This window comes from Anoplopoma fimbria, chromosome 5, assembly GCF_027596085.1.
Source record: "Anoplopoma fimbria isolate UVic2021 breed Golden Eagle Sablefish chromosome 5, Afim_UVic_2022, whole genome shotgun sequence".
Lineage (NCBI taxonomy): Eukaryota > Metazoa > Chordata > Actinopteri > Perciformes > Anoplopomatidae > Anoplopoma > Anoplopoma fimbria.
The window spans coordinates 3400023-3427680 of NC_072453.1; the positions used below are offsets into that span (position 1 = coordinate 3400023).

General features: G+C 40.3%; 1 protein-coding gene across 1 annotated transcript; it reads right to left on the reverse strand.

Moving 5' to 3' along the window:
* Positions 1 to 258: 258 nt before the first annotated feature.
* On the reverse strand, positions 259 to 27340 carry mapk8b (mitogen-activated protein kinase 8b). The gene is given in 14 exon segments (XM_054599432.1): positions 259 to 5088; positions 5091 to 5127; positions 5130 to 5173; positions 6598 to 6675; positions 7817 to 7880; positions 8988 to 9112; positions 10524 to 10706; positions 12372 to 12443; positions 14751 to 14916; positions 17269 to 17407; positions 18982 to 19040; positions 19596 to 19725; positions 21130 to 21310; positions 27045 to 27340. Coding segments are annotated over 13 exon segments (1311 nt in total). The 5' UTR covers positions 21252 to 21310; positions 27045 to 27340; the 3' UTR covers positions 259 to 4996.
* Positions 27341 to 27658: the final 318 nt, after the last annotated feature.

A 27658-nucleotide genomic window follows, 5' to 3' on the forward strand; every position in this document is an offset into this window, starting at 1 on the left:
GCGAAAGTTACACAAAAAGGGTTAAATTTCATGTATACACATTTAATCCCAAACTACAATGCCAATGTCTTTTGTTTAACAAGATTTACATCCCATTACATAATTCAATTTCCTATTAATAGAGCTTTTAAATAATCACCTGCTGCTACTTAACTGTACTGGATTATGCTGTATGCAATTGTTTACTGCTCGTCACTGCAGGAAAGAAGACAACAGACAACCATAGATCAAAGTGTATTTTTTTTTTTTATTTGCAGTACATGATTTTTTTTTTGTTTCTTTTAAGAGGTGGCATCATCAGATCCCAGTGCATGTATTCTAGTAGTGCACTTCTTCGTTGGTTGCGGTTTTTTGGGACGCGCAGATCCAGGAATTCTTAAAACTACTTGCATGGCTGGATTCACTAGCAAACATAACAAACCAGCACCATACATATAATGATTTCTCGTAGGTATTCACTCATCTTTTTTTTGTGTTTATTAACATTATTGTTCTTACCACATCCCAAATCAAAAAAACCTGTTGGCCGTGTTGTGACTCAAAGAAACATCTCGTCTCTGCGTCAAAACTTCGGCCGACAGATCTGTTTGGTGGGTAAGACTGATTACGTAACATCATGACTATTAACAAGTCACAGAACTAAAATTGATCTTATTCATAAAAAAAAAAAAAGGAAAACATGGATTGACAGTACCAAACATTTTCTTTACCTTCAGGAGACAGCTAACAAAGGCTAGGCCCATCACACACTACTAGCACAGTTTGCTGAAGGTATTGCACATTTAGTTTCAAAACAAAACAAAACAAAAAACAACCCCCTCCAAAAAAAAAAAAAAAGGAACAAAAAATACATATAACAATTCTCTTACTTCTAGGTGAAGTATACATAATGTACAAAACTAGAAGTCTGTTGAAACCGACAAATAGTACACTTTCAAATAAATAAATAATGGAATCTGTTATTCACACGTCTTCGATAGCTAATTCTGCAGGCGACTAAGTAAATGCAAGAACTGGCAGAAATTCAGCGTGAGGTAGTTCATCAAAGCCGACTTAAATCAGAATTACATTGTTTGGAGAGATGCGGTAATTATGAAAAAAAAAAAGCAACAACAACCTAAGAAGAAGAAAACATAACAAAACAGTCCAATTAAAGCCCCTAATATTAGGTTGAGGAAATTAAGAGCACTTTAGTCAACAAAAAATATGTTTTTCAAATTATGACAAATGGGCTAATATGACAAATGGATACATACCACTGAATTTCACCCTGCTATTGTTGCCTTCTTATTGATATGACACTGTTAAGTTCTAGTTTTTAGTTTTTGTTTGTCAGAATACTACTGCACATTTACTACTGGACAACTTATCGTGTTGCTGTTGGAATCTACAATAACGGACTGCAGAGTGAATTTAGTTTCGTATTGTACCAATCTGGCTCTGCAGTTGCTCCCATTGCACTTTATTAGCCGAACCTTTACTTTTCAAATCCTGGTGACTGAAAACGGAGCGTGAACCAGTGGCACTGGCTGTTCATAAGTTCAAACTTAGCCTTGTTTTAACGCAAACGTTGACAAAGTGGAGAACTATACGTCACAAAATGAAAATGGGTTGCACCACATAAACTAGTTCTTACAAAGTACTGACCTTAGCTTGCTAATATATTTAATGTTAACTGTTAACTGACAAAGCTATCATTAGCCATTATAAACGTTTGCCTGCTCATTGTTTTTATGTTAACTGTTGCATAGCTCAGTTTCTTGCTGATACATTAAACGTTAACTGTGTTTGATAGAGCTAATGCTTTGTAATATATTACGTGTTGAAATTGAAGAGTAATAAAGGTTATGTGGTCGACAAAATGCTGTTTGATAAATATGTGAACCAAGAAGTTTTTAAAATGTAAAACAAATTCTACAAAATTAACAATAAAAGACACATCAAATTACAAAACAATCTAATAATGTTCGACTGAATGACCAAATAAATGTGAGTGTAGTAGTGTATTGAGACATCTCACCCAGTCTAAAATATATGGATATTACTAATTCTGAGACATACATACTTCTTTATGTATGGATATAAATACAGAGTCATACTTACATCAACAAAGGCAGTATAATTTAATATAAGTACTTATATATCTGTATTAAAACTGTTTAGAAGTTATGTTACAGATGATTTCCAGCAACCAATTTACCCACTGCTAAGGTTTTTACTGGATAAGACGTTCCTTTAGTTTGAATGGTGCAACCCCATTAAGAAAATGATTAGTAAGAAAGGGGACACACACACACACACACACACACACTTAGTAATGATATATAAATAGCTGATGCACGTCCAGAACTTGAAAAAGAGAAGGAGCCATAATGCATCAGTTATTGAGAAATCATGCCGTTAAATATATGTTTACGTCTGTGTTTAGTCTAATATGTTCCTGCAAATTTGCTTTGAGCAGAACATACTTTTCACAGACCAGGGCAGATTCTAGACACAGTGCTGTGTTCCATGTTTAGACCATCCGAGCACGAGGATGTTCATGCCAACAACTGCAACCTCTGCTCATGATCCATGACAGAACCTTACACCCTAACTCTGCTTCTTGCAGATAGCAGGTTAAGTTGTGCAAACATTTCAAGCAAACAGAAATGCTGCATGGAAGTTGACCAAAAAGTTAGAGTTTAAAATTGCATGGGCTCCTTTGTTTTAGTTATTTATGACCATGATATTCATGATCTTAAAAAGTCAACAAACCACTACACGACTTTCCTAGGTAGCATTCAGCTAATATGGCTTTACGGTTAGAGCTTTTTTTTCAATTAGTACCACAAGTGTTCCTTTAAACTTTCAAAATTCATCATTGAGAAACACTGTGGACTCAGATATGTGTTCGTCACTTAAGCATCAATCTGCAATTCCAACAGTAAACAGTATCCAAAACCATCACAAAATACTGACAATAATGCAGTCGCAGAGTTCCCTCGCCTAGTTTGATCCGGTAGTCGAATTTTAAAAACATCCTGTTCATTCTTCTCTCTTACAATCATCACATTAAATTAGTACTCAAAGAAAAGCCAAAAAGTTAACCTATATTTCGGTTGCTGTCACTGCAAAGAAACACTTCTTTTTTTTTTTACTTTGATGAAAGACCTTGATAAAACTGCCTTTTCCTCTGAAATGACTCAACGCACGCTCAAGCATCTCAACGCATCGCCTTCTTACCCTGCTAGACACCAAAGTCTCCCGCTCAGGGGCCAAAATCCAAACAAGTAGAAAAATATACAATACATTTGTGAGAACTACAACCCCATCATGCATCATTGGTTTGATATGGAAACTACTATTGTTGACCAGATGCCATAAAAACCTACATAAAATGAATACACTTCCTCCCACATACTCCGGAATGAATGACAGACAACAGGCACTTTTCCTTTCCACGCTGAAACAAACCAAAAAAAAAAAAAAAAAAAAAAACACTCAAAAATGGGCACTATTATTGCATAACAAGATAATAATCTGTTTCTTTTGACTCTGGTTGTTTGTGCTGCTTCGTTTTAGATTATTCTCTCACAATTGTAAGCAAGTCTGGTACACTTCTAGTGTTTGGCCACCTTTTAGAAAAATCACTCAAATTTTCCAAATTCATAAAAGTACATTACTAATAGCAGGATCTGGTAGCCGACATGTTTTCACACTGTTCCATAAGGCTGCAGAATCACTATCCCTCCAAGACACCCAACATCGACACGTTCACTTTCCTTTCCCAATATCACAATTCCCTACTCGACTGAAGCACATTCTACTTACACCGTCACCAATTTTTTTACAACCTCACACAACGTCTCTACATCTCGATAAACCCTAACCCAAAGCGCGACAAAAAAACCCAAACATTCTCAACTGTTAGCGGTACCTCACTGTCAACGCAAGCCAGTGGAGAATGTGAAAGAGCGCCGTGCATGCAGTCCTCCAAAGCAACACCACCACTCCAGTTCCTAAATGTCACACAGCCTGTTGTAGACAAGAAGAGGTACTTTAAAGCACTTTAAAATACAGAAGACGGTCATCAAAAAGCTCCAGGTTATCTTGCGGGACATCACTGCGCTATTTTCAATCCCATATCTTAAATGCCGAAAGGAATTTTTTCTTGAAATCCTATCCTGTCAGAACAGGAAGTGAAGAATGAGTAAATTATAAAGCTTTCATTAAATGTTACAATGTAGGAAGTAGTCGTGACTCAAGAAATATCTTCTTTTTTTTTTTTTTTTTTTTTTTTTTTTTACAAGTAAATCTTAATGATCCGAGTTCATATCAATGGATATGTCATATGCACTTAAAACCAATATTATGTGAGATAAAAGAGATAAGGGGAGTACTAAGACCATACATTTGTCAATTCAGTTATGTTTCAATGGCTCACTGCAAACTTGTATCGAAGGTATATCTACATCTACCATAAAATCTGTACAAACTCAATCTACATTTATATGGCAAGTTGTAAAAGCAGTAGCTTACAAGTGAAACAAATGGCGGTCAACAGAAAAATAGATCACATTAAAACATTTTACAGATATTTCTTTCAATTCTCACTGTCGGTTAATAAAAACCGAAACTTAGTGAAATCATAAAAATTCTCTTATCATCATCTTAGGTTTCTGAAAAAAATTAAGAAATGCCACAATAAATTACAGCTAGGACTCAAAGGAAAAGAAATCCTAATAAAAAATAAAAAAAAGACTATGACTGTAATCCAAAAAGAAATAAAAAATAATAAAAAAAGATCATCTGTCCTTTCAGAAATCAAAATATTTCTCAAACAGCTAGCTGGCTAATGGCTACACTACTGAAGACAAGCACAGAGAGGAGGTGGGGAGGAGGAGGCAAATGCAGGGGGCGGGGCCAGGAGCCAGTGTCGGGCAAGTGGATTGGTCTGAGATGTGACCGGGGGGGCGAGGCCCAGCCCAGGACCAAGAGGAGGTGTAGATGATAGTCATCTGCAGCAGCCCAGGGGGGGGCTGGTGGCTGTAGCAGCAGCGGCGGCGGCGGCGGCGCTGGCCGTCTCCAGGCTGCTGTCAGTGTCGGGTCGGTGGACATGGAGGAGACGTCGTTGACGAAGGCAGAGGAGGACGTGGAGGTGAGGTGCTGGAGGTGCTGCTCACTGCTGCACCTGTGCTGTGAGACACGGGAGAAGGCCTGTGGTCAGCTGATTTTAAGTGAACACGCAGCACCAGGCTGCTGAGGAGCTGCAGTAAGGCCACCTGCTCATTCAGGATATAGTCTAAATGCTCATTCACGCTCACTCTCACATTCGGATAGGTGAAGTAAAGATACCGTTGTTGGTTAGGGTAAATAACGGGCTTTGTATTGAATAGTAATTGTAGAATTAGATGAAGTGGTGGATGCGTATCAATCAATCAATAAAAAAACTTTATTTTTATACCACCTTCACACAGGTTTGTAAAGGTCAATGAGCTTCACAGGTGACTGACAAGACTGAACAAGTGCAGAATGTGACAACAGCACAAAAAGACAAAAACTGTTCAGCAATTTGAAATTAGATAGAATAGAATTTAAATTTAATTAGGTGATAATTGCAAAACAGCTTGAAATAAAAGTAGATTAATAAAATAACAATAAAATACAATACAATTAGAGTCAAATAAGTGTTTTATAAAAAAAAAAGCAAAAATAAAAACTATTGTACAACTTAAAAACAATAATAAAAAAAAAAATTAAATGTCTATGACCTACCTAGTCATACAAGCTTTTAATTAAGAACGCTTCATTAAAATCTTGGCGGAATATGTAGGTTTTCAGTTTACATTTAAAGATTTCAATACTCAGCAGCTTGCAGATCCCCAGACTGTTCCAGGGGCTCGGAGCATAACGGGTAAAAGCTGACTCAACAAAGGTTTGAGTCCTGCACTTTGGTACAACTCACGGAGGTGCATTAAAAACAAGTAAATTAAATCAATACAGAAACAGACAGGCCACCAATGTAAGAAATGTAAAGGCCTAGGATTGTTTCCGACTCGTGTGATCCAAACATTTTGAATAACTCCAGAGCGCTAAGTACAAAAAGAAACTCATTTCATCCATTGATATATTCAAATTGAGGATTTGTTGAAAGAATTCATTTTTCGGGCGATGATGTCATATATTCAGCGACATTCAACGACATTCAGCGACGACATTCAAAATGTCATTCAAAAACCTCAACAGAAGCTTTGAATGTTAGAAATGGCATTCGGTACAGCCCTACTAGTTTATCTGACTAGTGGCTAATTTTGTTCCTGCTTAATAACCCTGAGCAGGGTCATAACAGTAGATGTAATAAGTGTAACTAGTGGAATCAGTGCGCTAATTGTTTCACTCTCCTGCCCACATACAGTAGATTCCAGTAGAGAAAGTACCTTAATTAAGTAAAAAAAAAAAAAGAAAATAAACGTGTCCTAGACAGAAAAAATACTACCAGATCCAAAGCAGAACTGTACCAGTGCAGCATTAAATCATTAACCCATATTTAAGAGGAACAAGCTTTTTTTTTTTAAATATGCAATCTCTCACACACATACGACAAACTCCACTAACCTATGGATGCTGGCTGTCCCCTGATGACACCATTCTTTGTCCTTTCTTCCCAGTCCAACACTTCTTTGTATATCAACTCTGCAACAAAGAAGACACATTCATTTACTACAATAAGGAGAAAAAAGGGAGAGGGAGGCTGTATGTAGTTTACTCAGGTCACCTTGCAGGTTTTTTTTTTATATTTTAAGTACCAATCTGTGCTACTTGTCACCATTTGTCCTTTATTTTCATTTTCCATAACTGTTTGATCTGGTGTTACTTCCCTACTGTTTTGTTTTTCTATCACCTGGTGAAATACAAAAATGGCCAATTTTACATGCTAATATTTATAAGGAGAGAAAGTTTTAATGAAACATCCCCCTAGCAGTGTGTGTGAGATGAGGAGACACCAACATGTCACGCTCTAGGTGTGAATCTCCTGCCGTCATCACTCTGTCAGCACTGCGGAGGAGGAGGAGGAGGAGGAGGAGTCTAAATGTTTATCTGCCCCCTCCCTTTCCTGTGGTGTTTCCGAGGGGCCAATCATGGGTCCGCTGTCATTTTTTCCACTTTCATATTGCATTTGAGTGACATCATTTGTAAACACAACATAGATTTCCGTTATACTGATGATACTCTGTTATATGTTCGACTGAAATTAAGTAATAATCGCAACTAGTGTCTTATTACGGCTGTTACTAAGACGTTAAGTATCTTACAGAGCTTGGGAAAAAATGACATTTATGATCCTATTATTTGGCCCTAAAAATTCCATCGGTTGTCTTAAATCAAGTCCTGGCACCTTATCCATGTATGCTACCCGTAATTTGGGTATAATCTACAATTTGCACTTTTTATTTGATTGACTTCATTACGGATACTTTATAGAGTACATTTGGATTTTACACAATAACAAAGGTTTGGATGCAGATAATCTAATTCCCGGCAGTGAAAATCAGGAAGACACATATGCAATATTTTGCAGTTTATAATTAGAATTGTTCATTAGAAATTTGTGCGTTTACAAATTCAGACTATGCAGAGGAAAACCTGCATATCTATTCGGGAATAAAGATTAAATGCCTCACAGGCTGCAAAGCACGAGCATTGACTGACCTTATGCAACACACTGTAAAAAGCTAAGTACTTGTGTCGGCTTTCGGAGAGGAGAGGAGAGGAGAGGAGAGGAGAGGAGAGGAGAGGAGAGGAGAGGAGAGGGTGAACAGAGGAGGTTTCCTACCTTTCCACTCGTCCACTGTGTGCTCTCTCTCATCCAGTTGCTTGTCTGTGATCGCGGGTGGCGGCTGGAAAAAAAACAGACACATGTTTGTATTATTTCAGTCTCCTTAACATATTCTTATTCTAAACATAGAGTGACAGCTCCACACACATCACACTCCGGTTAATGAGTTTCAGACTCAAACAGATTTGTAACACATTTACAGCCAGAGTTGCTGTCACGCATATTACTGATACTGCCACTCACAGAACTAGAAGCCTTTAAGTTTAAAAGACTGTTTCTAAGTATGTCTAACTACCAGGCCTGAGCTTTTTTGTATTTTGCCACTGTGAGCTTAATGCGTGTTTTCATTCCACCTAAACACTACAGCAGGTGAATGCGTAGCAAAACAGGAGGGGAGGAAACTCAGCTGCAGTAGCTCCCAGCTTAAAATCTGAAAACCTACAGACTCAGCTAACTGATGGCACTAGATAGAAAACTGCTGCATTGAACCCACTTAATGCTGACATTTTCTGCTTTGAGGTGCACAACCTTTTTGCAGGAAAATACCCGAAAACTTCACTAAAAACACCTCAAAGCCAGTCGTGGGATGGAGTTATCCGTCCTCCCACGAGTCAAAAGGAGATTTGATTCTTTTACGCAGTGTCAGAGCAAAAATCTGTGTGAAAATCTGAACTTTTCAAGGCTGAGCTGTCAGTTCTGATGAGCCCTTTCGTGCCAAAGAGAGAAAGCCACGATTCACCGCATCTCCCAAACCGCAAAATCAATTTGCACTGGCTGAGTCATTGTGTTTCCAAGAAGACAGCAAATCATGCATGCAGAGCACAAATGTTTTCAGTAAAGAGTAAATGGGAGTTTAACAGGTTGTAGTCCTTAGATGGGATTGGATTCATGGATTTTGTAGCTATGTAAGGTTTCTTATTGATACATATTTTTTTTTTTTTACATATAATTATACACACGTACATGTGTGAATGTGGCTAGAAATTATTTATAAAATAAAAAATAATGTTTTGTTTAATAAAATGTTTTTGTAGATTTTTCTTTATCAAAATTGTATTGTTGTATATTTACTTACAATTGTTTAGTTATATAGGAAAATACTCTGAAACTGAGTATTCAGGGATTTAAAATAAAACTATGAATAGACCATTAACTAGTGAGTACTTACTGCCTCCACTTCAGTCGGGTCGTACCACACGTTGATATAAGGGTGCTGGAGAGCCTCGTCCACAGAGATCCGCTTGGACGCGTCTATTACCAGCATCTTGGACAGCAGGTCTCGGGCTTGGCTCGCTGAAAAGAAATTGGGGCAGAAAAAGGAGGAAATTGTAAACTTTAAACTTTACTGTTTAACTGACTCAATGTCCATTCTGGAAATGTCTTCCATTTGAGAGGATCTTGCTAATGTGATGCATATTCTGCTCAAACGAGCTGGACACAATGTAGGTCTTTTGACCAATCAAAAGTTAAAAAAAGAAATGTGTTGTGCTTTTTGTATCTTCACTGTGTTGTTTGAGTTCACTCTGCAGAATGATGTGCGTGCACTAGAAGGAGTGTTTAACATCCACCTATTGACGTGGGAAAGTGTTCATCTTCCGAGTATGCAACTTCGTGCGTTCTGATTTTTCAGTTAAGTAAGAAATGTGTGTCCATAAGTTAAACTTTTGAATGGAAAGATAGATACAAATATTTGTTCCAAGCAGAGTATGTTTATATGTCATAAAACTTATGTGGAAGGCATCTTTGATGAATGTAGTTCACTGTTGTCACATATTCCTGCCTTTGTAAATTAATTAGAACAGAAAAACACTTTTTTTCTTGCGTCTTCTTGCAACAGCTCCACCGCACTTGCTGTGATTGTTCCCTTCATCTCCTCTCAATTTACACATGAAGACACACTAGAGGTTAATTCGTCTTTGTAGTTAACAAAGTGGAACTGTCAGCTCCTGTAACAAGGGTTTAATATAAGGCAGCCTCTGAAAATGAATTTGTCATCTGGGCTTTGCAGTCAGCGGGAGTTTATGAGGCTGCAAACAGTGTGCAACGCAAACTGATCAACATGGAGGAAAAGTTAATATTTTGGTTTGGCATAGGATGGGATACAAAGCTAACTTGGTCACCAGGGAATCATACTAATCCTTTACAAATGATAAAAAAAAAAGCCATTTTTATCTTAAGTTTGAGTTACAACATGTTTACATGCGTTAATGCTCATAATCCGCCTTGTTATTCTCATCCTGGCTGTCCTGCAGCACCTCTTCTCACCCTCTCTCTGAAATGCTCCGTTGTAGCGCTTGCTCCTCCCTCCAGAAAGCAAAGTCTGCCCTGATTGGTCAGCTAGCACGCTCTGTTGTGATTGGTCAACGCTTCACATTTAAAAAAACTCTTCCTCTGGAGCTCCAGCTCCGTCTCTCTCTTTTGTTGTTTGAGGGCCAAACTAGCCGGAAGGAGTTTTGCATCACTTCCGTAACATTGTGACCTCATAAAGTTATGGAAGTGAAGGAGAGAATTCAATCGAGCCATTTCAGACAGCTCAGGAGCAGTGTTTCTGAGGGGGAGGGTAACTCCTTTTAGGCGTGGACTTCAGGTTTTACACTCTACGGACCTTTTACATGTACAGAAATATATATAACACACTAAAGAAGAGGGAAAAAGTGGAAAAGCATAATAGGGCCACTTTAAGAGAGACAAGATAATCTATTACCTTTCAGTTTGTTGTGTTCAGAGTCTGCAGGGAACAGGACATCAGGGAAGAGCTTCTCAAAGCTGTAGCCAGCATACCGTGGCCTGTTCTCCACGTAGGTCCTCACCGACTGGTTGAGCTTCATCAGGAACTCCTGAGACGGTGTCCCCAGCTGCTCGATCACCTTATTCCACTGGTCGATATCTTAAGGTTTCAGTATTAAGAAAAGCACTGGACTGGGTTGAGTTGGGGTGGTTCCTTTTTGAGTCACATTCTGAACTGATAAATAATTAAAGAGAGGCATATGGAGTTGCTACGTCTCATACTGCGTCGTTCTATTTTGGATATGCTCCTAAAATACTTGTGTAACTGCAACTGTTTATACTAAGAAGGCTGGTTGAAATGCTTGTTTAGCTTACAATCCAATTCAAACCTGTGGACATCGGTCCAGATGGACGGACTGGGGAACACACACCATGAACGTCAGGTGATGCAGGTGATGCTCACCTCAGATGATCCAGATGCTGGTAATATGTATGCAACTCTTTTTTTTTTTCTTGAGGACATAAACACACGTACATACAGATGTAACATGTACAGATCGACATACAAACATGCCTTGTTCACATCTTTGTTCACCCTTAACACTGAATGAAAAACTAGTAGGAAAGGGGTCCTGTCAGAAGGTGAACTGCAACATTCACGAAGAGACGCAAGTATATCGGTCATACCAAAAGCGGAAATAAGACTGTGTTAATCATAGACCTCCAAGTGTATTGAATCTTGGCTAAAAATATAGAAAAGGTTCCATCTCAAATGATCATGAAACTCTGACTGCTACAGATAATCAGACAGATAACTCATATAACATAATCACATCATAAATTGACCATCAGCTCAATTAAAGACCAACGAGGAACTCTCAAGATTATTTTATACTAGAGCCAGCTATTGACCAGACAAGGTTGTCCATTAAGTCCTGGTCTCTTCAATTTTTATCAAGCTACTGGCACAAGAAAAAGCCTAAACAACGCAATTAAGGGAATAAAAATGGCAGAGGACAAAATGTCAAAAGCCACCATCTTTATTTGCTGATGATGCTCTTATGTATATAGACGCCAAACACAATCTCTACTGGTGCTGGTGTTGTTGTTAGCAGACAACTGCTCTTACCTGGGTTATATAATTAATGTACCAAATTCACAGTTTCTTAGTTTCAACTATAATCCCCATCAAGATTTTGATTCAAAACCATTAGGCTGGGGAAAAAAATCTGTCAGCGGATATTGTCATATAAGTTAGTTTAATAGTATAACACTATAATAGATGCTGCTCTAAGACAACAAATAACTTTTTTTCTTGTTTATCTGCCATCTCTGTCAATGTCATTGATGTCTTTACTGAGCAGAAAAAGTGCAAACCCCATTATAAACCTTCAATTAACAAGCTAATGCTATATTAACCTTCGATAACCAAAGTCAAGTGGCATATTAGAATGTTAAGCAACTCTTAGCATTTTAATGCACAGCAATCTGTGATAGCGCACACATTTTTTTCTCCTAAATGTGAATATATTAACAACTCAAGGTTTCAAAGCTAACGGTTCAAACGCGTGTGTTATGGTTTACACCTCTTGCTCAAACTGTGCGCCATTTTAAAAAGGTCTATTCCTCATCAACTCAGTCACTGAAAGAAATTAATGTCAACATTGTATACGATGACTCGTTAAATCACTCATTAAACAGGCACAGTCGCTGGCAGGTTTTTCGTTCATTGTGTGAAAAGATATGAACAAGATGTCAGACAAAAAAAGGATGAGAGACAAGACGCCATTTTGGGGGTTTGGATGGAGGTTCAACTTAAGGATACGATCAGTGCCTGGAAACAACACACTACCCCGGACCATTTCAGCCATGATGCAGCCAACAGACCAGACATCAACTGAAAAAATGAAATGACAACCACCGATTTAGCATGCAGGACTGGAAAACAAACATAAAAAACAACCCTAAAAAACATTAAAAAAAAGACAATAAAGGGAAAATTAAAACATGGTGTGGTGCCAGGTGATATGTGTGATACATGACAAAAAAATGAGTTGCATGCAGTTGAGTGCACTCTTAAACCTGGGTCAGCGTCCTACAAAGCTAAGCAAAACCATCATTATTCTTTTTGGCTAGCATTACCTGTACATAGTGCAAGTTTCTAAAGAACTAATCAAAGAATATCAGAATGAATTTCTGCTTCCTGTATACTGAATAGTGACTCATGAGCTTTTTTTATGAGACACTGACTTTCAAGGTCTACTGAAAATGTTTTAACACCCTCAGTATCCTCACTGCAATTCAAGTTGCATGTCTTAAACTAGAATATTGTTATCTATAAAAGGCCAAAATGATAGTTTACACCCACATGACAAATTATTTCTATAACAAAACACCAATTTATTCAGTATTACGTTGTGGAGAAAAACCTAACAATTCATCTTATTGTGTGTACGGCTGCTATGGCATCAATAAAGACATACGGAAAGCAGATTTGAGGATATTGTTTTGGGATTGTTTTGCAGTTTAGTTCTCGGCTATGAGAGAGCAAACCATTCAATTCTATTTCAGGTGTTTTCATGTGACTGCTTGAAGCAACGGTGCTGCTGGTGCTCAAAAGGTGAGTGAGGAAGGAGTCGAGTGAGTTTTTTGATCTGTGAGAAGAACAGGTGGGTGGCTGCAAGTCGAGGTGTCAGGCAGATCTGAGAAATAGAATCTCTGTAGCTGCTCACAGGATATGATCTCCGCGTGATCCATTTGATGAAAAAGAAATGGTTCGGAGAGACAAAAGAGGTTTGCGTGCTACGTTTTGTTTCTTAAGAGAAGCCAGACACTGCTGCGAGCAGCTCAAGGATACAATCCCTTCCTGGAAAAAGGATTTTGTGGCGAACCATTTCTGCCATAATGCAGCCCACAGCCCAAATATCCACTACATATGCGCAGCGTAAAAGGAGGGAGAAGAGAATAAGGCAAAAGAATGCAACAAGTCAGCAGGAAATTAGGGTCAATGCTTTTGGTCAAGAGGACACAGGATGACAGAGTATTAACATTAACAAGATTTTCCTGACTTTGAATATAACAGGAGAATAATTGTTATGTATCCACCTCTTGATGTCAGAACAAAAGGGAACATTTTATTCTCCGAGTTGTTTTAGAAACCACACAAAATCCAGATTTTGCTGACTATTATGCAACTAACTTTATACGAAAAAGTCTAACTATTTGCTGGGCTACTGGAGACCCAGTCACGTCTCTATCACAAGAATGTTTCAACATTTGGGGAAATACACTTGTTAGCTTTCTTGTCGACAATAAGATGGGAAGGTTAATACCACTCTTGTGTCCGTGCGCTAAATATGAAGCTAGAAGAGACACTTAGCTTAGGTTAGCATTAAGTCTGGCAATAGGGATAAACAACTAGATAGCTCTGCCCAAGGGTAAAATAATCTGACCACTAGCTCCGCCAGAGCTCCCTAGTTCACGTTATATTTCCTGGAGTCCTCCGCCAAGACACAGTCCAGCACATGACCCCCGAAAGACCACAACCCAGCTTTTTGTTTGGAATAAAGAAACGAGATCTAACGTGTTAATTAGTGAGCTTTAGAGGTGGAGTTTGTTACCTTTGGACAGAGCTGGGCTTGCTCTTTCCCCCTGTCTTAGTTAACAGTCTCCTGGCTCTAACTCTATAACTTCTAACAAACAGATATATGAGAGTGGTACCAATCTTCCAAGCCAGCAAATGGCAAATAAGCATATTTCTCAAAATGTTAAACTACACCTTTAACAGTCTTGCAGAATCTGTGATAAGTCCCAAGCAGGAGCACCAAGTAAAATTGCTGAAGCATGCACAAGAGCCTGTATTCATGCTGGCGACTTTTAGCCAGGCTGTATTGGAGCTCAGGACAGGCAACCTCTTATATAATAAGATAATAAAACATCAAACGCATGCTAAAGCACTGCTGGGAACTGGAGTCCCCAGACAGGAAGTTTCCCACAAAGCACCGATGCCCAACATGCCAACTTCCCCCTGAGTGTGACCTTTACAGGAACAGGGAGAGTGTGTGTGGGAGTGCGTGTGTGTGTTTGGGAGGTGCTGAAAAACATCCCATGGGGGGGGGGGGGGGGCATGCAGCAAGCCAGGCAGTATCTTCGGAGCTCCTCATTGGTCGGTAGCTGTCAAAGAAGCTGCTTTTCCTCCACTCACCATTGGCCTGGTAGCCCATGCCCAGGATGACCTCAGGGGCGCGGTAGTAGCGGGTGACCACGTAGGGCGTCATGAGGAGGCCGGTGGCGGCTGTCCTGGCCAGGCCAAAGTCCAGGATCTTCAGTGTGCAGTCAGACTTCACCACGATGTTGCTGGGCTTCAGGTCCTGTACAGACAACACAACAAGGCGAGGGGTAAGAAGCCAGATTAAGAGTGAGGTGGGACAGGTATATGATATGGTGGCATTCTGCTCCGAAAAGTGAAAGAAAGACTTAACTTGTAACGAGAATTGATTTTCATAAAAATGATAAAGGTGTGCAAAATGTATCATTCATATTTGTAAGGAAGAAATAATAAATACAACATACAATTATGCCAACATAATATAAATAAGAAACACTTGAGTTGGTCTAGAAAGGATGGATACATGTGCTTGTTTTCCTTTAGAAGAAACCATCAACACTTGTCAATTATTTTGCTGCATCATGTTCTGCACTGCTTCATGTCAATCACCTGACACCTGCAGCAAGAAACTCCAACAAAAGACAAGAATTGAGCTAAAATTCTAGAGCCCATTTCAAACATAGTTCCTGTATAAGTTACTGGAAGAACCTTTTAAGCATCCCTACTGATTTTTTTACTACTCACACATGCACTAGTTTCAGGAACAATTCCGTCTTGTGCCTTCTGACACATACCATGCCGATGCTGGAATAGAGGGCGAAAGTAAAAGTCCAGCAAATGGCGGTTATGCAACACTAATGGATGCCAACCGACATAAAACTCAGCAGAAGAAGAAGCAGAGAGGGCCAGATGTAGGCCTACGTGTACACAGAAGAGACATCTCTTGTGATTTTCAGGAACATGAAGGAAGACGAGCTGTTTTTTGCTTTTGTCAATGTTCTTGAAATTTATTTACTTTCCAACGCCCACGAAAGCATTGGCAGAACTGTCTTTTGATTGGTTTATTTGCTTTACCTGAGAATGTCTTTAATCAGAGGGACGAAACCCTTTCCATGTTAGTCCCTGAGATTTAACTGCTTTCATTCACAGCACAGACGTTCTGGCATTTTGAGACGTTACGAGGTCTTGAGGTGGGATATTGGCGGTAGTTCTTTCTCTGATTATGGATCCCAGCTCCCATTCATATACGACCCAATACAGAAAATGTTTCTGAACATTTCAGGGATAGACTGCATGTGTGAAAGGGACTTAATCGTTTTTGAGAGTCTCCTTTCAAGTGTTTTCTCTCTTCTAAAAGGTAATCCTGACAAACTAACCTGACATGGTTGTCATGTCATAAACAAGACTCAGTGCCCGTGGCTTTAATTTTGTGATGATAGCCATCTGCTAGTTGATTTATTACAACAACTAATTTCCAGCCACTAAGGTTGACTAACAGGCATTCAGCATGATTTACACGGCAACAGATTGGATATTTCATCTGTAATTTCAGAACAATCGCTTTGTCTTTAGCGTGATTGCTTCCTGGTTAGGAAAATGATGCACAGAATGCTGCAACACCTGCCTTCAAAGTGCACGTAAATGCCGAAGAGACATCCAGCTGTAGCGCTGAAGCACGGTGGATTAAGTTCGACTGCCTTGACAGGTAGGAAAATGTATTCTAGAGGGGGTGCCTTGCAACTCTGAGCATCTGTATGAAAAATAAAAGAAGGACTAGAGAGCTCTCATTGCAGAGACAAAGCCCACGAGAACAAGAGATCTGAATCGTTGGCGATCCATGACTCATATTGCTTCTGTTCACCTTATGAGAGCCTTGCGTGCTGATACGCGGGACTGGTTAGCTCCGCCTGTGGCTCATTTAGTTCTGGCTGGCAGAGCAAGAGGAGCTCTGCTACTCTACTGCCGCGTCTTTCACTGAGGGTGATTGACAGAGTGCCGCAAGAGTGTCTTCGTGTGTGTGTGTGTGTGTGTGTGTGTGTGTGTGTGTGTGTGTGTGTGTGTGTGTGTGCACGCATACAAGAGGGATCCTTTGTAAGTTGCTGCTTGTGCTTCGGGGTGTGGGAGTGTGTGCCATCGTGTTTCTCTTGTTTCAAAGTGAACAAGCACCTGAGTGTATTCTGCATGAGTGTGTTTTTTTTTTCCTGCAACCTGAATATTATCTTCGCTTTCCAACAACTTGTGATGTGGTACCAATCAATGGAAATGAAATGAGATTCTTGGGAGATTTTAGGACTAATGTGACAGTGTAATACTACTGAAACGCATTCTAAATATATGGTGCTGTCATCCGGACAACAATATGACATCCTGGAGAAGACGATGGTTCATTTGTTGAGCTGTTCTCGTCACGTGTCACCGTCAATGGTCCAGCTGTGTCAGAACGATATGTGCAGCGATGTGACCGGCTGAGAGTGTATTTATAAATCGGAATAACATCCAATGCACTTTGCACTGCTACAACCTCCGTTATTCAAAATACTTATTTTCGTCACTATGGAGGTTGCCCCGACAACCAGCAGAGGTTCATGCGTGTGTGGGTGTACATCAGCCTCACCCTGTGTATGATGCCGGCAGCGTGCAGGTGTTTGATTCCACACAGCATCTGGTAGAGCAGGTAGGACAGCCTCTCGTGGTCCAGCTCCATCTGAATCACCTGGCAGAGGTTGGCATCCATCAGCTCCATCACTAGATACCTGCAGGGAACAGCAGAGTTTTCATATGCTGACTTCACCTGGTGTTTTACAATAAACTTTCACTATTGCATATGTATGTAACATATTATTTATGACTTATGTGACAACGTGATACTATTTTAACACATTATAAATGTAATAGGATCAGAGTGGTTGGATGGTTAACGTTAAAAACTAGATGATTTCTAGTTTTTGCATTTGGGAAATTTTACTACTTTTTTTCCCCCCGCAAGATTTTGGGGGAAATGTTTCATTAGTGTCCAGATAGCCGTGAACAAAATACATGGAAAGCCAAAAGCTCGGTTTTGAACTCTTATTTCAAAACCGCAGCACTTGTTGTCCATGACATTTAGGAAGTGACAGTAATGGCTCTACTTCTCAACACTGTGATGATGCTATGCTATCTGGCAGCTGTTACATCATCAGTCCCCAAAATCCTCCTACATGGAGTAAGGAACCTCTGACAGATTGTTATACATGGAGAAACATCTTGGTGACAGAGCATGCAGCTTTGCACCAAATAAAGTAGGACTTCTGCATACTCCATGTTTTAATACAATATGTAAGACACTGAAAATGGATATAATACACTGAAAGTGTGCAAGGATGAGAGTAAGTACTCAACCAAACATACTCTGAGAAACATATTTCGTATAATATACATTTATATAATGCACTGTCCGGCACTCTGTAATGCAAGTGTGCATTAAGGTACACAAACACACAGCCGAATGGAGTGTTATCCTCCATCCTCTAACTGTGTGTTTGCCTCGCAGCCACTCTGGCTATGATTTGTCCAGTTTCCTTTTATCTCCAATCAGGCAGACACAGCGCTGCAGACACACGCACACACACACAAACACAAACACACACACGCACGCACACACACGCACACACACACGCGCACGCACACACACACACCTTCTAGAGGACGGCATTAATCATGTTTGTTCCCGTCATACTCCGCAAAACCATCACTTCCCCCCACATCTCCGTTTAGTATTCCCCTCACAGCGATCCGACAGCCAGTTTCCTCTCACATGGACGTCTTGTTGACTTCGGAATGCATCGGGGAAAGCTGCTAAATATGCAGCCAATGTTCATCTTATTGAAGGCACTTTGTAGAATTTAGAAAAGTTGGAGTTTACAGAGGATAAAACAGCTGCACTGCAGGACCATTATTTTGTATATTATTCATCATTAGATGGTGTGTCATGATACCATATTTTAGTTTTAATTGACCCTTATGAACATTTTTATTTCTTTGTGACTGAAGTTAATGCTTACAGTCATTTTAAGATAAAACACCTGTTAATCCACAGTCTGTAGGAAGTGTCCTAAATATTAAATATGTCCACTTACAGTAATTATAAAATATGTCTTTCGTGAAATGCATCCCCCTGCGCTATGTGCTTATATAGTTAGGCAGGAAAACACACAAACCAGAGACCAAGCTAATCCGCACAAGCCCCTAAAAGTCAAAAAAGGTAATCTAAGCCCCCAGCATGCCACATCCTGTATTGATTTTACAAACAGTCAGCGAGCAGATGTGACTCGAGCTCAGAAATACTCACACGTCTTGGAATTCTTCCAGTGTCTTCTGTGGCGTGAATACATTTAATAGGCCGATTATCTGCCGAAATGGGGGGGGGGAAAAGCACAGTTATTAATCTGGAAGTCTGGAGGGGAGGTGAAGGGGTATAATGAATGACATCACCATCAGCGCCTCTGCACCCCTGAACCAGCAAGGAGGAACAACTGAAAGGGTTGTGACTGCAGCAGCCTGAGCACCAATGATAAACCATAACAGGACATTCCCAGATTTAAAACACTACATAAAAACACAGCAGCAGGGAGGCGCGTTGCTGTTATCCGTCAACCAAACGAGGTGATTGAGGTGGGTTGAAATGCAGCCTGATGCAGCACAATATAAATAGACGCAAGAGGACAAGAATGATGTTCAAATTGATTTGGTTACATTGTCCAGAGAGCTCTCCTCAGGGCTTTTGTTCATCACATTACATCTAGACTCATTTAAACTATGAAAGAAACCCTGTGCATTTAAACCCAGATGTGAGCCTGTATCCACAGAAACCAGAAGAAAACACTGAACAGTTCAAGTGTCAATGTTCATCCCTGATGGTAAAATAGATATACAGAAACAAAAAGAAAACCAGAAAACTCTTACGTTCTTGTGGTTGACACATTTCATGAGCACCAGCTCCCTGTAGGCCCGTTTGGCGTGGGTTTGATTCTGAAACGGCCGGCTCAGCTTCTTGATGGCGACGTTCCTCTCAAAGTTGTGGTCGTAAGCAGAACTGGGGTGAAGAATGAAAACAAAAACTTGGTGAAAAATGGCATGTTGTTTTTGTAGCCCTTGCCTGAGGACCTCAGAAATATTCTGCACACACTGATACTTGATTTGTGTGGTGGCTGGTTCAACACGACAAGGTGCCGGACGTGACTTGCGTCCATGCTTTTGAATAATTAGCTTCTTTTCTTTCTTTTTTTACAGAATTCAGCAGTTTTTAAAGGGTGGTTTAATATTTAGTTGACCTTATATGCCTACTCTATATGGAGGAACTAGTTGGATGGTATGACAATAAATACCGCAAGTAGATAGCAATCGTTCTGCCCTCAGATCAGATTTTCACATATATGTCTGGTTGTATAAGATTGAATGTAGTGTTGACTGAAGCTCATGCTCATCCAGTTCTTGGTGTTCCTACCTGGTGTGAGTTCATACTTAGTTTAGGTTACAAGATCTGGACCAGGATTTTTTTCTTTCGCTTTTTTGCAATTCATTTATTAAAAAACTAATTATGGTCCAATTAATAAACCACCGGAACGATGTTTATGTAAACAACACCATCACTAATTGTGTGATGGACCTTGGTGATCCTCGAGTTCAGATTCAAATTTATTTCAACACAAATCTTTCCTTTAACCCTTTCACGCCTACAGAAATCCAGAGGGAACACAACTCCACACTGCACTGTCAACAAATAATACATTGTGCTTCAAATATTGTGTTGTATGCAACTGATGATATTATAAATTATGATTTCATCAACTTTTCTGAGCCGCAAAGACTGAGCGCTGCATCAGTAGCTTCCATCAAATGTTCTCTCTCCTGACATTTTTTTCACTTTCTAAAAGATAACTGGATTTTTAAAACCTCCATGTCCACATGCCTGACAAGACAATACCTAAGGCGGTAGAATTATTCAATCATTAATTAATTTCTCGTCAGGTTTTTAGCTTTCATAAAAAAGTTAAAGTAGTTCAAAGAGAGCTCAGAAAATAATGTGTGAAAAAAAGGAATACATTGATTATAGATGAAACCCCCAGAGTAATATTTGTGATATCACAAGATTTTGAAAATCAGTGGGACTTTGACGTGTCTTACAAGTGTTTTTTATCTATTTATGACAAGTCCCAAAAATCTAAAATAAATCAATAAACAAAACAACTTACAAATAGACAAAAAAAAAATATTACCCCAATATCTACTTACTTAAATCAGGGCTTAGAACCTCATATCTCAGAGTTTTCCTACTTAGTAAGATAGTTTGTTATCATGTGACCTAAGGAAGTGACCGTCTCCACGACAACTTAGCAAACACCAGCCACGAATGAAGGCCATGAAACGCAGTGGAAACAATACTGTCAGACGTTTTTTTCCAAGATCAAGGCACTTTTTGAAAAATATTTCGACTTACCAGACGATTCCCTGTGCTCCGGATCCAATGGGTCTGAGGTTCTGGTAGCGCTTTAAAACCATAAAAGTTGAGTCCCCCACATCTATGCTGTAGTACTCCTTCTCACGCTTGTTCCGGTTCATGGTGAAGCCTTGGACAAACGCAATGACTGGGCGTCCAAGTGGGTCTCTTCTCTGAAGACCTGCAATGCATAAAGAAAGGGACACGTTGTCAGATTTACACCACCCAATCAGCCGTTGATTTCACACTTTCCTTCCAGCAGCAAAAACATCCACACTGAATGAAAAACCAAGAGGGCTTATGTTTTATATACTGCATGCTTCTCGATCACTGCCTGCATGTTTGGGACAACAGCCGATGAAACTTCGAGGAACTGCTGATGTACGATAGATCTGTCCTTCAAAAAGCCTCACAGTACAGGCTCGGAAAGCTTATTAGCTCACCAATTCACCCACTTAATTCTATTAAACATTACTAGGGTTGGAATTATGTGGGGACCTTGTGTAATTAATGCTCAACGCCCTAATTTGCATGGATTTCTTGAAGAGCTGCCAAGTCCTTAGTAGTGATCAACTCAACTGAAGTGCAGATATGCTCATGTGTGCAATGCTACAGTATAACTGTCATATTACTTCCGTTACATCGACTATACTGTATAACCCCCTAAGGTCTGGGCGACGGAGTGATGATCCAGGCAGAGAGAGACAAAGAGGAAGCAGGAAGCTGGGTTGCTATGCTGCGTCTGAAGACGACAAATCATTAGTGGGATTTGGAACATTGTGCTGAGGAGGTCGGGTCTGTGATGATAGCTGTACGTTTCTTGGACAATGACACAACGGACTTCTGGATTTCTCTAATTAGCGCTAACCCAGCCCCCGTTCTTTCAGTGTCCGTTAGCCTACAGGCTTTCCTTCTCCTCGCTGCTTGCGCCCATCTTTCTACTCGTCGTTACGCGGTTCTTTATTCTTCTGTTCCGTTTTCTCCACTATACGCCAGAAAAACGATCTTCACACTTAGCTCAAATGCTGCTCGCCTTTACCCGTGCCACCTCCTCTCTTATACTTGTGTTTGATCCTTCCTGCCTATTCTCATCTTTGTGCCTTCTTCCCTTTGATTTCGATCATAACATCATCTTCTGTCTCCCGCTGGAGAACCTTACCAACAGTCTGCAGCTGAACAACGCAGTGCAGACGTACAGGGATGGATCAAAGGTTCACAGAAGAGCCTGAACTCAGTTATGTTATGTAACAGCAAGAGACAAACTGCCAGATTAGGGCAGGAAAAAAAAAAGACATATACTTGAGGGAACGCATACTCTTGCAGGTACAGCAACACAAATGAAGGTTTTTGTGACATTTCTGCAGAAGCAAAAGCTCACTAAACAAATTCACTCAAACAAAAACACCCTAACCCAACCAGTCATCTTCTGAGATGCTTTGCTGTAACATAAACTAACATTAACTCCAACCAATTATTTCTGCTACACCTAACCATAGCTGTACTATCCCTTTGCCAATCGAGGAAGGCGTGTTCAATGGGAGGTAAACAAAATTTGATTGGGGATAAGACTTCAACACAAGACCACTTGTGCCCACCAGTTGGGCGTGGTCTTCAATCGTGGATTTCGGCACACAAAACAGCACATGCAGCTTAAACTGGCCAGAATTGACGGCTCTGTGAGGCACACATGTACCAACATCATCGTAAACAATCAAGACTAATGAAAAAATATTTTACACCACTTGTCATGGCTGAATCCAAATAGAAAAGGTTCTGTGGCATCTTGGGCGGACGGAAGGGTCTACAATATGTGTTTGAAGGATATATCCAGGATTTCAAAAGGATTCAGTTATTAATCACTGTTAATAATAACAAAGCAAAAGCAGCATGTGGATACATTCAGCATACCTTCAGTGCATAGCATGTGCTAAGGTGCCCTGCTGATGTTAGCTCTACAGGAGAATCACTATTACACAACGTTAACCACGACTAGCTCCAAATCAACAAAACCAGCATGAAAATGAAGGAAATCTAAAATGATGGCCTGAGTCTATGGAGCACAGCTGGATAGTTTTCAAATCTGGCCGATGATACGCTATGTTGATTGGCTAGTCTGCGTTCAAGGGGCATGACTAAGCGAAACGTCACCTACACACAAAAAAAAGTCTCACTATGTTCAACTTTTGTAACTCCAAAGTAATGAGCGTCAGCCACTGTATGTTTCGTGATACAACCACTATGGAGACACCAAAGTAAGGAGTTTTCTTCAAAGGGCTAAATAAAGAGTGCAACAATGGATCTTTATCGGCATAGTATGACCAAACAATGCAATATCTGTGTTTACATCCCTTCTGTAGCCAATCTGCAAGAATTTATTTGCACGATTATAATCGCGAAAATAATCTTGATACATAATGTTCTCACGTCCTTTTATTTCTATATTATTCAGTCTGACGTCAAATATCATCAAATCTCTAGACTGATCCACCCAGCAGCAAAAATGTCAACTTCATTTGCCAACGGCAAAGGGACCAGAAATAAAATGGAAGGAACTTTTATAATGCTTTTTCGGAAAATGTCATTCGGTAAATCAAATGTAAGCCACCTTGTAGAGAGAGAGAGAGAGAGAGAGAGAGAGAACTGGCATCGTGTTCTACCAGGCGTATTTAAGCAGTGCAGAATATGTCTAAGCTGATGTTAGGCTTCAGTGTGGGACGTGACATGATTTTCTTCCATTTGGAGACAGAAAAGCACATATCAGGGTGACTGTGAGACTGGAGGATCTGTGGCTGCATGTGGAAATGGGGCTGACTGTGTGTGTCGGGCTGTCAACCCAAATAGACTGTTAGGAAGCATGTTATACAACCGGGGCTGCACGCACGTACAGAATGAATGAGGGAAATCTGGTCGCCTAGTGATCAATGTGTTTTTTTAATTTTTTAGATATAAAAAAAAAAAAAAAAAAAAAAAAAAGACAGGCCCACAACTAAACAATCTGTATTACCACATGACCCCTTCAGAGGTCAAAAACAATTAGATCTACCGATGAACCTTCTCATATCATATTGGCATCAAAGTTGCAGCTTTATCAAAGATTTCCCACCGAGCACCGCTGACATAGTTGTCCATTTAAATCACTGTCTGTCAGGGAAAATAATGTCTCTGACAACCAGATAGAAAAGAACTGTGTCGAAACATGTCCTTTGTAGAGGTGAGCACACATTTGTCTTGGCAATCCTGTCCAGATAGACACCGATATCTCCCTCACAGCCGTCCATCACACACACTCTCTCCTGGGAGTCAATCTGTCCCCCATCAGCCATCACAGGTCTGCTCTTGTTCACTACCAACACAGTGACTTTACTGTCAGGACACGTATATCAGCGAGGTTGGAGTTCTGCGCGACCAAGATCCAGTCCAACCGGCAATTTGGGAGGGTAATATGCTATCTCTGAATTGCTCGCATTCAGCCAAAGTAATGGCTGCTGATAAGAGCCCATAAGTGCCCATTCTGTGCCACACATTGAAATACAAATGGAGACACAGAACCTCACTTATATTCTGAAGGGACCATTTTAGCGCATTTAAGCTCATGCTTTCAACAATCTGAGCCCAATTTGACCTAATGTGCTAATTATAAAACAAGACACAACAAATGACCCTCCAGACCAGCCAAAGTTGGACTAAGGGTCATAAAGTCAATGGGTTGTTTAGGGTTGGCCTACAAAAACATGCCTTTGCTGAAGCGCTTTATACTTTGTCTACCTAGAGTCGCATTTGACCATGCAGTGGAGGAGACAGTCCCAAACAAAGTTCTATCCAACAAAGCATGCAGGGTGCAAGTGCACACTCCAGCAAATACACGCATCCTCTGGAGCATACAGCAAAGGTCTGAGGTAAACATCCCCACAACAAACAGTAACATTAGTATGTACTTTCCACCCCATTACTAAACAACATACATGCTGTTGCCTTTCTAATGTCAACATACAACACGTGGTATCTTTTGGGATTTATACTGACATGATTGTAGATTTGTTTATTTTCTGTTGGCAGCTCACACATTTCTTGGTATAAAAAAAATGTAGTTCTGAATCAACCACAAATCAAGACTTTTAAGCTTTAGGGAATCTAACAGTCACAACGGCAGTAGTGACTGAAAGTGATGTATATAGATAGATAATTAATGTCATCATACATAATATACATAATCAATTGTGCTTGTAAATCTTTACAGAAAGCCTTATTGGAACAGCTATGTTAGATGCAAGCACAAAACATATATTTGCACAAGGATAGAAAAACAATTACTGAAGTATCACATGTTGCAGAAGAGGAATTGAACATGATCCAAAGGTGTGGAAAGACTGCGGCAATTCTTTCTCAAGGAAACTGTCATTGCACTCACCCATGACTGTTTGAACTGTGGCATGCTGTTTTTTTATTTTATTTTGTCAGGGCTGGTTTTGGCAACCAGGACAGGCCCCAGTGTGGCCTGTCATCCTATCAAATATTGACTCCACTCATCTCAGCAAATTCTGGTAAACAACTGTGGGTACCATAAGCTGACCTGTTAATGGAGTTTGGATACAAAGAGTCACACAGTGCATTTAAAAAAAAAAAAAAAAAAAATGGTCAAACCAGGATACTATTAGCACTGTAGTTCACTCATTGAGAAAATTAAATTCAAGTACCCAAAATCTCTCAGTACCAGCCTGTAAGACCTCCAGATATGAATGTGTGCTTGTAATGCGTAAGCCGGGACTCATGATCCCATCTCTGAAAGCCACCTTTTACTTATGGTGCAGGAATCAGATTCCTTGGTGCTTTTGGCTGACCACTGCTGTTCTCTTGGCAGGTTGTTTTAAAAAAAAAAAAAAAAAAAAAAAAAAAAAAAAAGACCTTGCTAGCAATGTGCAGTGCAGTCTGGGAGCTACATCAACCAAATGTGACTGGAGGAACATATTAGATAGATACTATAACCATGATGCGCACACACACACACACACACACACACACACACACACACACACACACACACACACACACACACACACACACACACACACACACAGCAACCAGTGACAATCTCAGTCAAACTCTAATTTTGATCAGATCATTCTAATAAAACAGATTGTTAATATAACTGATAATCTGATGGAAGACAAAATGTAGCGTTAGATCAACAGGCTATATATATATATATATGCATTCACCTTTCAATCTGCAGGTAAGTGTGGGCCATTAAGATCGCATAAAAAAAAAAACCACATAATCAGACTGCAGAACTTGCATGAAGCCAAATATTGATATCCCATCTGCCCAGAGTGGTCGTTGCCTTACCAATCAATCTGCTACAGTATAATAACCAGTGTAAACCTGCCTATGCTCACGTTACAGTGCAGGGATTGAGTTTGCCCACCTTCCACCTGAACATCAACATGTTTGCTCATCAGACCAGCAGCAGTAAACACCAGCAGCTGATGCTCGCTGGAACACAGGCTGTATTCAAAGGCGTCGATGCGTGATTTCTGTTCACCGGAGGATGTTTTCGTCCACAGACTGGAGGTCACTGCGTTTGTAGTTGAGGCTTTACGCCATTACCACCACCACCCACCACCACCACCCGGTTCACAGTTGTACAATGCAAGCCGTGCTAATGTCCGCGTTAGCGCTGGCACGGGTAGGTTAGCGTTACAGCAGTGTGGCCGCTCAGTCTGGCTGCCTGTTACCAGTTAGGCCAGACCTGTGCTGCCTGCTGTGGTAGTCACCATGCATACTGTAGTGACACCTATTCACAGTGACGTGTGTGTGTGTGAGAGAGCCTAAATGTGTCCCTTACCATCCCCCAACTGTTGACAGTAACACGTCTAACATGTTGCTAAAGGAGACATACAAACATGTGTGGGACTCACCCCTCTCCGGTTAAATCCAACAGTCGACCCGCAGTGGCTGCTCGCTGCCTGCTGGAGACACAACCCGGACGTTTTTTTTGGGGGGGGGTAGAAAAACAGCTCTTTAATCCCTTTTTCCTCCGGATAGTCTTCCGTTTCCCTTTACACTACCAGGCCAGGGTCATCGCAAAACACACGTGTGGCTTCAACGTAACTTAATGTCTGAGCTTCCGCGACACAAGCGGTTTCTGCCATTTCATACCAGCGTCGTCGAAACCTTGCGATGTTTCCTCGGCTGCACAATGAGGAGCAGGGGGACGTTCAAGACCGCCTGCGCGTTTCCCGGCAGCCGCTGTTTGAAAGCGGAAGCGAGGTTTTCGCAACGTTTTGTAATGACAGTGCATACAGCGTTACGATTGAGCTATGTTTGAACATATTTATGGGTGTTTGTTTTTTCCAAATTGATTTTAAAATGCATAAACACAACATACATGAATACATGTATGCAAACGTTGTACAAACGAGTTTGCGACAGGGATTGCATTCAAGATATCGTGTATCTTTTTCTATATGTTAACAGTTAATGCTACAAAATAAAGTTGGAGATTTCAATTTTCATATACATTAATTCGAAT